Source organism: Rissa tridactyla, chromosome 4 (assembly GCF_028500815.1).
Source record: "Rissa tridactyla isolate bRisTri1 chromosome 4, bRisTri1.patW.cur.20221130, whole genome shotgun sequence".
NCBI lineage: Eukaryota > Metazoa > Chordata > Aves > Charadriiformes > Laridae > Rissa > Rissa tridactyla.
Window position 1 is genome coordinate 28,461,571 of NC_071469.1, and position 13,385 is coordinate 28,474,955.

The 13,385-nt window shown below is 41.8% G+C and overlaps 1 protein-coding gene across 2 annotated transcripts in view; it reads left to right on the top strand.

Annotated features, from left to right (window-relative positions):
* Positions 1–1,142, top strand: part of ANGEL1 (angel homolog 1) — a 92,889-nt gene extending 91,747 nt beyond the window's left edge. The window contains exon 13 of one of the 2 annotated variants that reach the window (XR_008466333.1): positions 1,023–1,123. Coding sequence is in view for 1 of the 2 variants with exons in the window: in XM_054200839.1 (XP_054056814.1) it covers positions 1,023–1,056 (34 nt within the window). In the remaining variant the exon portion in view is untranslated. Of the gene's footprint in view, positions 1–1,022 lie in introns of both variants that reach the window. The other variant, XM_054200839.1, reaches the window with a different exon arrangement.
* Positions 1,143–13,385: the final 12,243 nt, after the last annotated feature.

Genomic DNA, 13,385 nt, shown 5'->3' on the forward strand with positions numbered 1-13,385 from the left:
TAATAAATGTAATGGTTTGAATACAGCCTTTGGCCTTATGAACTCCTTAAAGAACTGGGTTTTAGAAGTGCGTACCTGGAGAAGGTGGACTCTTTCCCAAACGTCTGGTGCTAGCTGTTGGTGAGACAGGATATTTGGTGTGATGGACCTTTGTTTTGTCTATTCTTACGAACTTGATAATGTGCGTTTTGCTGTGACAGTCAATGTAAATGACAGATAGTTAGTAATGTTATAAGCTATGACAAGATCCTACAGCGGCTCTTCTGCTCCAGTCTTCCTTGCTCTCTCCTTGCAGCACTTTGTGCAAAAGTCCAGTTTCCTATGTTCTAACAAGTTAACAAGTACCAGGGCCTACATGGGCAGCCCAGGTCCTGCTCGCAGAATTGCTGGTGGGGACTTGCTCAGCCTGTGATTATGCAAGTCTGTTCTGAACTAATATCCCGCGCTGATCTCTGACTGTGCTCTGCTTGTGAGATTGCAGTCTTTCAGAGCGAGTTTAAGGCTGAGGTCCTTTTGTGTTGATGCAAGAGCTGATGTTAACATCGTTGTTCTAGAATTTGATAAATGTGGTAATTATATTCCATGTTCTGTAAATGCTGTTACTGCAATACTGTTCTCTTTCTGTCCTGACTTGGTGCTGCCTGAGTTGTGAAGTAACCTGACATATATCTGTTTTAGAGGTGACAGTGGTTTAAAGGGAGGTGAAATGATTCCTACATATGAATTCCAAGGTCTTTTTATTTTTTTTTTTTTGGAATGAAACACTACACGTGCCTAGCAGTAGTAGATAATAAGCCTTCTTTCAAACTCTATTTGAGCAACAAAGCTGCTGTCATCTCAGTGTTTTGTATACATATGTATACAATACTGAAACAGTCAGTCTTTAGAAAAAGCATGTATCCTATATCAAAACTGTAAGATCAAAAAAATGAAACAACTGGGAGCAAAGCTTCCCCAGACCCCCTCCCTATTTTCAAAAATCCTAAATAAGTTTAAACTTGAAATCTGGTGTTTATTGACAGGTTTGGCTGGCAAGATTCAGACTTGCTCCTGTGACTTACAGGGACAGGAAGAAATTTCGGAGCGTAGTGAAGTTTTTCCAGAAATCACACGCCTCTTTTGCCTGTCTGCTTGGGAAGAATGTAAATGTGAGTGTGTTTCCTGGTGATTGTCCAGGTGATAGCCTCTTCGGCATTCCACCAAATGGCCACCTGTCCGCCTGTAATAAATGATGGCTATAAAGGGAAATGATTGCAGCCGTGATACAGCCAGAGGCATTTGTTTATATTCTTATAATATGTATCAGATTGAATAGAAATTATCACTTACAATTGACAAATGGAGAGTGGAGATAGTTGGTGAGTATGAGGAAGCTCAGCCAGAGCTGGGCCAGCTGCAAACTTTCTTCAGTGAAGGCTGTCTGCAGAATGCAGGCGTGGAGCCAGCCAGTGATTAATGGTGAAGCTGGAGGCTTGCTTGTGTTAATGATCCACGTATCTTTGTATAGCAGCACACAGTCAGTAAAGCCTCTTGTTGTTTCTCAGAAAGGATCCTGATGGGTAGAGGCTGCCATTTTGGGGGGTGGAGTGTGCAATTAAGTAAATAGGGGCCAAAGCAGAGGAGTATTCTTGGGCATTTCTCTAGCAGAATAGTACTGACGTGTAGTGTTGCCCCTCACAGTTTAAGTGGTGTGCAAGACCAGGATTACTGAACCTAAGCAAAACAACCCTGTCTGGATGCAAAAGTGCTATTATATGTTACTGTAACGATAATATTGTTGTGTGGACAGGGGAGAGGGGTATTCCTTGGGTCTCCAGGATCAAGAGTCTGCGTTATATGACTGCTTTCCTGAATGGCTGCTACTATTTCTCCCTCTTGTCTTTGTGTAGACACAGCACTTCCTCTTCTGGATCAAGAAACTGAGTATGTCCAAGTGAGAAGCCTAAGAACAGTTCAGGGGGCTGGAGAGAGAGAGCCAAGTGCATTCAAGCTGCAAACAGGCTGAATGTTTTACGCTTCCATTAGCATTTGATCCTTTTTGGCAAGTCTTGGGAGGGATACTGGAATTAAAGACAAATCTTGGACCAGAGATAGAAAAACAGTTTCTCAAGACAAGTGATACCATCTCTGCTGCTTGGCATAAATTTAAAACTAGACTGGACAAATCTCTAGAAAACATGCAGCTGGAAGAAACGATGAACTATGTGCCCTCTGTAAACTATTTGTCATGAGAGCTTTTTGGATTTGGATTTGGATTTGGATTCTACATGTGAAGACCTGTTCCTGCAGATATCTGTACTGATCTGCAATGTTCTTATTTGCTGTCTGAAGCTATTTGGAGGTGGGGTTGTTGAAATGAATGAAGCAGGAGTGGCTAAGGAAGCGGTGTGCGGGAGAGAGTGCCACAGTGCCCGTCAGTTCCATTGTGCTTCCCTCCCATTTTGGTATGATGGAGTAAAGACAGCATCATCATCTATAGGTATTTTGTAGAAGAAAAAATTGTGGAACATGCAACAAGATCTAGCGTAGTGTTTAATGTCCTCTCACCCACCTGTTCCCCTCTGAAAATATTCCATATAGACCCAGCCACCAAAGGTGGCTATCTGTGAGACTGTGGGATACAGAGCGGACTTGAGTGAAAGCTCCATATGAGAGGGCCATCACATAGCTACTGCCAGGAGTGGGAATAGGCTTCGTTATAAGCTGCCTTTGTGCCCTTCTTTCTGTTTACTAAAGGGCTGCCTTGTGCCTGGTAAGGGAGGCTACCCTCTAATTCTTGGAGTCTTGCCCTAAATCTGTCTTTTCAGTTTGGTAGGAAACATATGTCCCAAATCTCTGAGAACTCATTACTCCTGCTGGATGATAAGTTCAGGGAGTGCTGCCAGTCAGCCCTGTGCAAGGACTTTCAACTTGGAAAGGAATGCGTTCTCTCTTAATTTTCTGCCCAGATACTCAATACTACTAGGGAAAGGGTTATACATGAGTTGGGCAATTCAAAACAACATTACAAAAAAAGTGAAACATTTGAAAGAAGCATCAGTTTCTTCCTAATGTGTTAGCTCCACTGAGCTGTTACTCTAGGTTTCCCCACCAGCAGAGGAAGCTATTGGATACAAATGAACTCTCATTTTTCTCATGCTGCTAACAACTAAAAGGCAAATGGTGCTTTGTTTGGCTTGCATGGGACAGCAAACTGTTCTGACTGCAGACCCACTGGCTTTGGCTTGCTTCCCTGTCTTAAATTTCATTTCACACCTTATGTTTGTGCAGCGTGAAGGCTTCTCTCCAGAGATCTGGCTTAGATAGAGCATACTGCTCCACTCACTGCTGCCTGGTCTTGCTAGGACAGACAGTTCCTTGTGTGAGTTCATAAATCATAATGCATGATGCGATCGATACATCCCTTCCATATTGAAATTCCAATAATCAGCTTGCCCAAGCAAGTAGGAGACCAGACCTGGTACGTGTACATCTCGAATCCTCGTATGTCTATCAACATGTTCCTTTTAGGGATTTTGTCACAGATGCTGGCACTGTAAATTCTCTAGAGCAGTAATTTTGATGTGTTTCTGCTTGTGAAGCATCATTCAACAGTAGGGCGTTATTTTTATCCCTGTGCTCAAAATTATGTGCTTGCTTTAGCTTTAATGTCACAGCTGTGGGCTTGTATTCCTAATTCTGTCACTGACTCCTGTGCCCTGGAGAACTTGCTATTGGTCTCTGTGCTGTACGTGTTGATGGGACAGCAATACTTCCTTCTGAAACCACTCCAAAGTCTTCAAGCAAGAAGAACCATCTAAGCAATGTTCTGTGAGTAAAACTGCTAGGCTGAATGATAAAGGAGAAACTCAAAAATCCCTTTGCTGGTTTCTTAATACCTTTTTGTTTGGAAAAAATTAAACTGTCCATCTTTTAAAGCTTACAAAAGCAGAACTTTGATGCTTGTTTTAAACCTGAAAGTCCTTACAGTAAGAAAAAAACCTCTGTTTATTGCCTTAGCTTTACCACACTTTCTTTCTGTGTTACATTGACCAATTCTTGTCCTCGTTTAATACAGAGAGGCACAGAATGATGTTTTGAGTGGAATCTAAGGCAGCCTGAATTTATCCACTCAAGTCTGGTACTGAAAAAGGAGGTGATGAATAAAGTACTTACAACTTTGCTTAGATAAATGCCACTTTGCCTTGGTATCATAAATAAAGTCTGTGCAGTTGTAACAATTAAATTAGGTACTGGCAGCAATTAAGTACTATCTCCTAAATATATTTGTTGGCAGGTGCTGACACATACCTATAATTGTGATGTGTGATGGAGTGGAAGAGATGTCTTTAAAAAAACCCTCTAAAACAACAAAAACACATAACAAAACAATCAACCCCTCCTTTTCTTTGGTAGTTCGCTTTCTGATGTCTGATGGCACATTATTGATCTGGAAGGCAGTGCTGTTGCATTCATCCCACTGGTATTTAAGTAATAACTTAATTTGCTGCAGCTTCAGTATAGCTGCGCTCACCTGCTTTAAAGTTTAACTGAGTATTATCTTGCATGTTCTCACTTTGTGCTCTTGTAACTGAAGTTGAAAGCGTCTAATGCCATGTTCACTTGGGAACGCTGACTTGCATTCAGAGATACATTTGAGCTATGGAAACATTTAAAATGAAATAGAAAGAGAAAACAGGCAGTGACAGCATATCTCAACAGTATATATTGCTAAATTCATTAAACACTCTGAACTCATATTAATAAGTTACGGGAGATACAGAACACCATGATATATATTGATGATGTAGCTGTAACCTGGGTATTTTCACAGTTGCAAAAGGCTTTCCCCCAGCACAAACTGCTCTGTGTTGGGTGTGAGTTTTCTTTTTTCCAAATAAGGCTGCTGCAGTAGAATCCCAGCCTTTACTTTTCCAGTCTGGAAATTTCTCCCAATTTCTTCAGCACAGATGTATGAAAAAAGCTGTGGAGAATGAGAGGAACTGAAAAGGATCAAATTAGTGTGTAGAGGATACAGTCAGTGAAGCTAAAAGTAAGTGTGAGCTGATAAAAGCTGTTGCAGTGCTAGCGAGAAGCAAGGGGCTGAGCATGGTTCTTCACCATGCTTCCTAGAGGAGAGTATCCTAACTGCGTTTGGTAGTGAAACTTTCTGTCTGTGTCCTGTGACAAAAAATCTGTGGGAATTATGGCAGTATGAAGCAGCTGTAAAAGTCTGACCACAAATTTATGTAGCTTGGTGTCCTGTTTGATAATGTCACTATTGCATACTTCTGTGAAGAGCAGCAATGTTTAGTAATCCAGCAGTTTAGAAGCTTCCTGAGCCAAATTTTTCATATTAACTACTATGATAAAGGGTCCTTACAAAGACCTTTGTAAGCATAGGCTTAACTACATTTAGCAAAGCAAGAGGGGGAGCAATATGAATTAAATCCTCTCTTGATCCCTGACATGTGTGCAAATACCAAAAAACCTTCAGCCAGCTCCAGAGTAGCTTGTAGGGCGGCAGTGCCCTGTCTGTTTTGATGAACTCAGATTAAAAATGCAAAGCTCAACTTTAAAATAGGTGGGAAGGTGGTCAGTGAAACCCTGTGACCTGGAAGAAGGGAGGATCAGAAAATACCATCTGTATGGGGCACTATTTCAGACCAGAAGAGTTCTTGTTTGTTTGGTATAGGATTCAAATCACAGGAGGAACTTGTGCTCGCTCCATAAATGAGTGAGTACTTGTCTTGTTATGGAGAGCAAATGTAGCCTTGTTAATATGATTGCAAAGAGCCCTGCCATCATCTTAATCAAAAGTTTGGATTTAATTCTACTGAGGACCCTCCAAATTTTACAGTTTTCACAGAGCCCATGGCACTCATCATTCCTATATGAAACAGAACTGATTGTAACTATCTGCCTTCCTTGCTCAGTACAGAGTGACGAGGCTTGGAGTATGAAGGAACATTTATGTCTGAGTGTCTGGGCTGAAGATGTACAGTGGAGAAAGGATAATGCCTTAGATGCAGTACAGGAGCCTGCAGCCTGTTCTTGGTTGTGTGTTATAAGCCCAAAGAGGAACAGGCTGTTCACAATGTAACCAGCTCCCGACAGGCTCAACCACAGATTCCTGGCAAGCTGATGCTATTTAGAAACAACACTGCATCTATTTTGAAGAAAGAAATGAATCAGAAAGCCGTTACTTGTTAGACAAAATGATAAAAGCCCTAAGTTAGTGGATGGGATTTCCTCTTTCTTAGAGGTTTACTGCTTGCTCTCCCTCCCTTGCCTTTTATGAAGAATCAGCAATTTGTGTGTTAGGTTTTGCATGTGTGCTATTGTCCTCTTCTTGCTTTTCCCCCACCTGCTGGTTTCTGTTCTCTGTATCTGGGCCTTCCAGCCTGACGTATACCTGCAGCATGAATGTGAAGGTGTGCAGCTCTGGCACAGGGCCATCCCCTTTCCCCTCTTTACTCCCATAGCAGGTGCCAAATATGTTAAGAATCAATCAAGAGGGCTGCTACAAAAATAGCACTGGTATTGTCTCTGTTTCTCCTATTCTCCTAAGGCTCCTGGTGCAGCATTTATATATACATTGTTGTTAACAGGATGGCGATCCTACCTTCCTCTATGGTGCTTGGAAAAATGTTCCCCCTAAGTGATGTTAGACTCTTATCTCACTCTTGAGGTTTTTTTTTTTCTTCTCCCACTGTCTTAGCTGTGTACTTATTCTCAAATTTCAGTCTAGAAGGTGACCTCTGCATTTTGCTCTGTTGTGGTGGGTAGGGCAGAAGGGGACCCTGGAGCACTGATGTTCTCTTTCCTTTCTTTCCCCAGAGATCCTGCATGCAGGCAACTCTTCTTCCCATACAGGACCAACGACAGTTTCCTCTAGTGCTGCCCCTACCCTGGACTGCTGGATAGGAATGAGAGGTGTAACGTCTCTGATCCTCCTTCTGTAAGAGTTTTCCCCCATGTGAGGCGTGTGTCCCATGGCAGTAAATCTCAACATATCCTTAGTGTATAATTATACTCTGGAGCTGACTTTTAACAGTGATAATTACCTTCCCTGTAGTTTTCCACTAAGGAGCAGCCACGTGCTTTACATGGGTTAATGAATTAAGTACGCCATGTGACATCGGTTTCTCTCATTATGCTTGTTCCAGGGGGATGAAGGAAACTAAGCATTATGGTGGGAACTGACAACAACTAGTTGGAGCTACATGCAGGCCAGCCAGCTCTGTCCACTGAGGAAAAAGTGTACGTTCACTCTGACCTGGATGCTCTTGGGTCCTGACTTGTAGCCACTAGCTCATGACACTAGGCAACGCTTCCTGTTCTCCTTGCCTCTTTCTTTTCACTTTGGCTCTTCCTCCTGCCCACCTGAACCTATTCTGAGAGCGCTAATAACACAATAACTAGGGGTGGGAATCTTTTCACTGCACCCTCTCCCCACCCCCGCTCCTGTCCATACAAGATTGATAATGAAACCGATACCTTTCACCGGCGTAATTTTCATATTTAATGAGCGTGACTCAGAAACTATTACATTAATTAGTCAAATCCCACAAACCGTTAATGGTGCACGCGGTAATTAATATTGTATTCAATTAAAAGCTGACCTGTTTCAGGTGCCTTCCCCTGGTTTGGGGGGCTCTTTGCAGACAGCGTATGTTCCAGTGCCTGAGGCCAAGCCTTTTATTTTGTTCCAGTGGTGGGCAAGGGAGGTGTTCTTTTTTCCTGTTTTGCTTTTATGGTTTTTTTCTCCATGAACATATGCTGGTTTCTCCCCCCGCCTCCATCTCCAAACGTGGCTGCTCTCACTATACAGACAACCTGCTTGCTGTGATTTATGGGTTAGCACAATGCGGGGCTCACAGACTGGAAAATTTCCAGTTTACACAAGAATTCCCTGAAAAATGAGCTTGGTTAATTTATTTCTTTCATTAACGAGTTCGAACTGTGAGATAATCTTTCTGAAACCCACTACCATCGCCTTCACGAACCCTCAGAAGGGTTCTACTTCCACAGGGCTCAAATTCACATCTTAACAAGCTGTGGACAAAAAAGTGTGATCAAAACTTACTTTTGAAACTTCTTTAAAGGAGGCGTTTGGTTTTTGTTTGTTTTTTTTTTTTTTTTTTTTTCCCCACCTGAAGGTGAGGGGTGGAGGTCCTACATCCTAATGTTAATGTTTCAGAGCTGCTCGCCTGAGTTAGCTTACTGCTGCATCCCGCTCAAGCCTGCGGGTTTGCTCATTGGTTCTGCGGGAGCAGGGTGCAGTCTTTCAGCTAAGCCTCTGTATCACAACAGGCCCCCCCTGCCAGGCAGCTGTGGTTCACTGGTCGCCTAAGATCCACAGAGCATATCCAGTAGTTTCCTGTGCTGTTCCCTCCTGTTCAGCAAGAGGTGAGGAGTTGCACATAGGTCTAGTCCTGATGCTCCTGTCTGCTGATGTGATTTGAGGACCACTGGGTACGGTGACCTTGCAGCTGGCAGTTGTTGCTTGAAATCAGTTTCAGCCATTCCACCAGAACTATTAACAACAATTTTTTGTGGTTTGTTCGGTTTTTTTCTTCTTCTTTTTTTTCCCCTGTTGCCCTGGTCACAGTTATGGTCTGTTTCCAAGTGCTCCGCAATGCCTTTATTCCATGCTGGATGGCTTGGAACATGGTAGCTAATCCCTTCAGCAGATTCAGAGGCCTTGTTTGGACTCTCTCCGATTTTTCCCATGTTCTGCCATGAAAGGCGCCAGTACTGAATACAGCCTTAAACCTTCTTACTAAAGTTGAATAAAGAGGAGTTATTGTCACCCATCTGTCTCACAAAAGTTGTGTCTGTAAAAAAATATTAAAACAGCTTTTGTAATAAAATGACCCTGCTTGCTTCTGAACAATTTGGTATCTGCACCAACCAAAGGCTTTTCCAGTGAATCACTGCTCTCTAACCAGATCTCTTAGTTTCTGTTGCCGTATTGCATTATTTTCCCCTACAGATAAATATGCTGCCATCCATACTAAGTTTCTGCAGAACAGCAGGGAAAAATATGCTCTTGTTTGGAAAATATGCTGTTGTTACAAAGACTTTGAATGAGAAACACATGAAATATCACTGTGATTTCTTCCTAAATAAGTTTAGTCATCTTTTATGAAAATAAGAAATGCTTTGAAACAAAATAATACAGATGCTTTGTAAATGTCTATTATTATCCTTTAAATCAATAGAATTTACTGAGAAGGCGTTTCACTTATTGTCATTAACAACTTTCACAGCAAATCTAGTAACGGTGTCCGCATACTGATTCCTGTTCATTAGTCCAGCTAAAATGTTTCTGTTTATGTAGTATTTGCCACACTTATGATATTTTCAACCTTTTTTTAAGTTTGTGGACCTCTAAAACACTTTTCCATAGATGTGTGGGCTCCTGTATAGTGACACAAAGCCTCTTGACAATGGAATTTCTTCTTGTAGGTGTCTTTAGTGTTTCTCTTGGAAGTATTTTGAGGAATCCCGGTGGTCTGCAGGCTAAGCTGAAAACGGTTAGTGTGGATGATGCAGCCATGCAGTATTTGGCTTTAATGTTGTGTAGGGCAGGAAGAATGTTGCTTTTTTTCAGTCATAGAATCGTTTTGGTTGGAAGAGACCTTTAGGATCATGAAGTCCAACCATTAACCTAACCTTGTCAAGTTACCACTCAACCAAGCCCTAAATCTACATGTCTTTTAAATACCTTCAGGGCTGGTGACTCAACCGCTTCCCTGGGCAGCCTGTTCCAATGTTTGACACCTCTCAGTGAAGAAATTTTTCCTAATATCAAATCTAAACCTCCCCTGGTGCAGCTTAAGGCCATTTCCTCTTGTCCTAGAGTTTTTGTTTATTGCCAGGAATTATTATATACTGTATTAAATATCTCCAAAGAACCAGATGTAAAGTATCAGTAATCCTTTTAACCTGCACATGCTTCCTTTGAAAGGGGATGAGTATGAAAATGAATGGCTGACTGAAAGTGCTGATACAAATACTTGTGTACTCTGAGCCACTACCACTCAGTTTTCACTGAGGGTCTGGAAAATTTAATGAGGCCCACCCAACAAGTGTCAGTGGGCTGTCTACTGTTCTGGCTGGCACTGCAACAGTGCAGCACAGTGAGCGCCTTGGGGCTGGGTGAGTACTGAAAAACATGGGATCTCACACAGGACCATAGTAAACATCTTGTGATTTTTGAAATTGCAAGGCTCTTGCAGACTACTTCTCCCCCCTGTCATTGCTTTGAACTCAAACTGGGGATGGACTGTTCAAAATGACTGAAGAGAGGCTGTTTTGGGAATGGTTATCAACGTCCATAGGCCTCTGCAAGTCTCAGTGGAATGTTTGTGGAAAGCTGGTGGGACTTGCTGAACTTCCTAAAAAAGTATAGGCTATATTCGTGTACCTTTGTTGACAAGTACCTTGAAGAGCACGTTGCCAAATACAAGCGCAAGTTCTCTGAGAAGCTACAGATTTAAGTGCTGTGCACGTTCATACAGCAGGCAAAGGCAGAGCATGCGTGTTAATTCCTGAATGCCCCTTAAATGTGACATAGGTATTTCTTGGGCAGCTGGATGGGCTGCTAGCTGACAAGTTGTGCCCTCTGTATTCTTTTCCTTCGAGAACAGTTTGGAGTTTGCTGGCAAAACAAGCAAGACCTTCCTACATGTTTATATTCTGTAATACAGTGACCATCTTGTTCATATAATCTGCAGTGCTTTGCGTTGAACAGAGAGACCGCTTTGATTGGAAGGTTAGCCTACCTTGCTTCCTTGCATTGCTGTGCTGGGCGGTGTGGTTAGAGGAAACCAAGCGAATTTTCTGTTATTTTCAGCAGCTGAAGTTTTCCCCTGAGGAACTGGTGACGCTCACTAAGGAAAGTCAGGGCAGAGCAAAGTTGAGTGCATATTGAAGCGGAGCTCCTCTCTTTCCTCTAGAGACTGAAGTTAATGGGCTGGCATGTGGAATCCTCCTGGCGCACACCTACACGGTCACTGAATATCTGGCAGTTGTTTTTCTCCCATCATTAGGAAGTTTATTGTGCCTAAATGAAGGAAAGGCTGATTTTTTTTTTTTTTTTTTTTTTTTTTTTTTTTTTTGCCAGAGTGGGGAGCGACATGAAAATGTACATACTTCGTAACAGGAAAACCAAAAGAATTCTCTAAGTCTTGGTCACTGTGCTCAAGTAGTCTCAGTCTAACTGTAAGCTCTAAGATAGATGGGCAAAAAAAGCCTTTGATCATGTTGTGCTAAAGTGTGGAAGATAAGGCAGCTAAACTGAGAGGAGAAACCATGGCATGAGTATTGGGATGAATGAAGAGAAAGAGTCCTTTGCATATGGGCTTCTTAACCTTCTCGTTTAGAAGGAAACTTAAAATTTAAGTAGGAAAATGTTTCTTTTGCCTCTGATTCCTAAGACAGTCCCACTCCTTTAACATAATTTGCAAATGAGAACAAATTCAAGTAAAACTAATTGACGATCTCTAGGGAGGATCAGAGAAATAAAATGTGATAGGAGCTCTTTTCCTGCTTAAGAAAAAGGCACTTCTAGATCAAATGACATTAGGACAGTAGATGTCTGCATTTTTTTTTTTCTTTCTTTGTAGAAACACCTTCATTTAGTTTGCAAGAAGATTGCTGTAGAGAGCTGAGAATATTACTTTGCTGAGTAACTAATTTGGAGGCTAGATGAAAACCAATAATCTGTATGCATCTACATTTTCTTTTTTAGACTTTTTATTCATTAGTCAATCACAAGTGATTGGTGTTGATATATTTATAAAAACGGGAAAGAACAAAGAACCTCACCCTAGTACATGGTACCACACTGAAGTAATTGTCTGCTATATCTGTTTGTAAATATGATGCTATTTTTTAGCAGGTCTATCAAAGATACTTCCCAGAGGATCCAACTGGTTAAGACCCATGTAGAGTTCCTAGCCTTCAGCGGTCATCCTTTGGAAAGGCAACAAGGTTTTAAAAATTATTCAGATCCGAGTTTTTCCCTTTTGCCCTTTTCTTTAAATCTATTTGCCTTGACATTTCTCTTCGTACTAATTTTCCCTTCTAAGTGGTTGTTCTTGCTCCTACATCCATTGAGGTTTAGCTGGCCTGGAGCTGCTAATTTGTACCCTTTTCAGTCAACAGGTTCTTCAGAGACCTCTGTTTCCTCACTGGGTCTCTCTGTAGGGAAAAGGGTATTTTTCTCTGCCACTCTAATATCATACTGGGCCCATCATAGTTGAGCTTCTGAGGGAGTTTCATTGGCATATACAGTTCTGTAAACCTGCCTGTAATATGTCCATACTGAGAGACAAGTAAATACAGACATGACTGACAAAATTTGGTTGTGTACAACCATGAGGACACTCTGCCTGAGACCATAATGTTTCTGTTACTAGTTAGCTATTTTCAGTAGAGCAAATCTGAAGTTAAAGAAATTAACACTAACAGTCCTTGCCTTATCTTTTCTGTTCCAGTTCCAGCCATTTGTTCCCTGGATTCTTATAAAGCATAGTTCATTTTATCAGTAGTTTCGTCATCACTTCTGTGGCTCATAGCCCTTTGCCTGATATCTTCTAAATCTTCTAGCCCAGAGACTTCTCATTCATTTTTTATTTTTTTCTTTTCCCCCAGAGACTGAATGGGTACCTCCTTGTCTGATGCCCAAATCTGTAGCTACCCAGAAGCCTCCTGGTTTGAGAGTACCTGCTTTATTACATATTCACATATCTTATTTCATAACTAACGTGGACAGGGCATCGTCTTGGCTTTTACCAAGACTCCTGCAGGCCGAGAATATGCCTGAATGTGCCCTACCTGTGAACATTCATGTACACTGTCATAATACGCCTCACTTGTTAGGAAGGTTACCCTTTCCTTCTGTTCCAGTTGAGGCTCCTCTCCCTTCATCATCTCTGTTGCCACACTTTCATCATGCCCTAGAGCAGCTGCTCTTGTTCGATTATGCACTCCTCTGGGACATTTATTCTCTATTCTGCTTGGAATAGAAGTCACCAAACTCTGGTCCCTGTTTGGGACTGAGCCAGGATTGTCAAGACCAGTAGCTGTGGTACAAATGCGTGTGGTTCTCTTAGTTCAAAGAAAAAAAGGCTGAGGAAGTGCTATATTTTTATTTTATTTTATTTTTCTTGTTTACAAAGAAGGTACATAAAGCCTTATTTCTTGAATATAACAAGGGCAAACAAAAGGTAGGGGTTTTGTCCTGACAGGACTGCCTAAATCCCTACCCGGACCAAAGCTGTCTCTTACCTTCTTCCTGGGCCCCTCTTCCTTTGTTTTCATGATTACTTTTCGTCTGCTGCTATACACATCTCTGCAACACAGGTTGTTACTACTGCATTTCATTTCTCTTG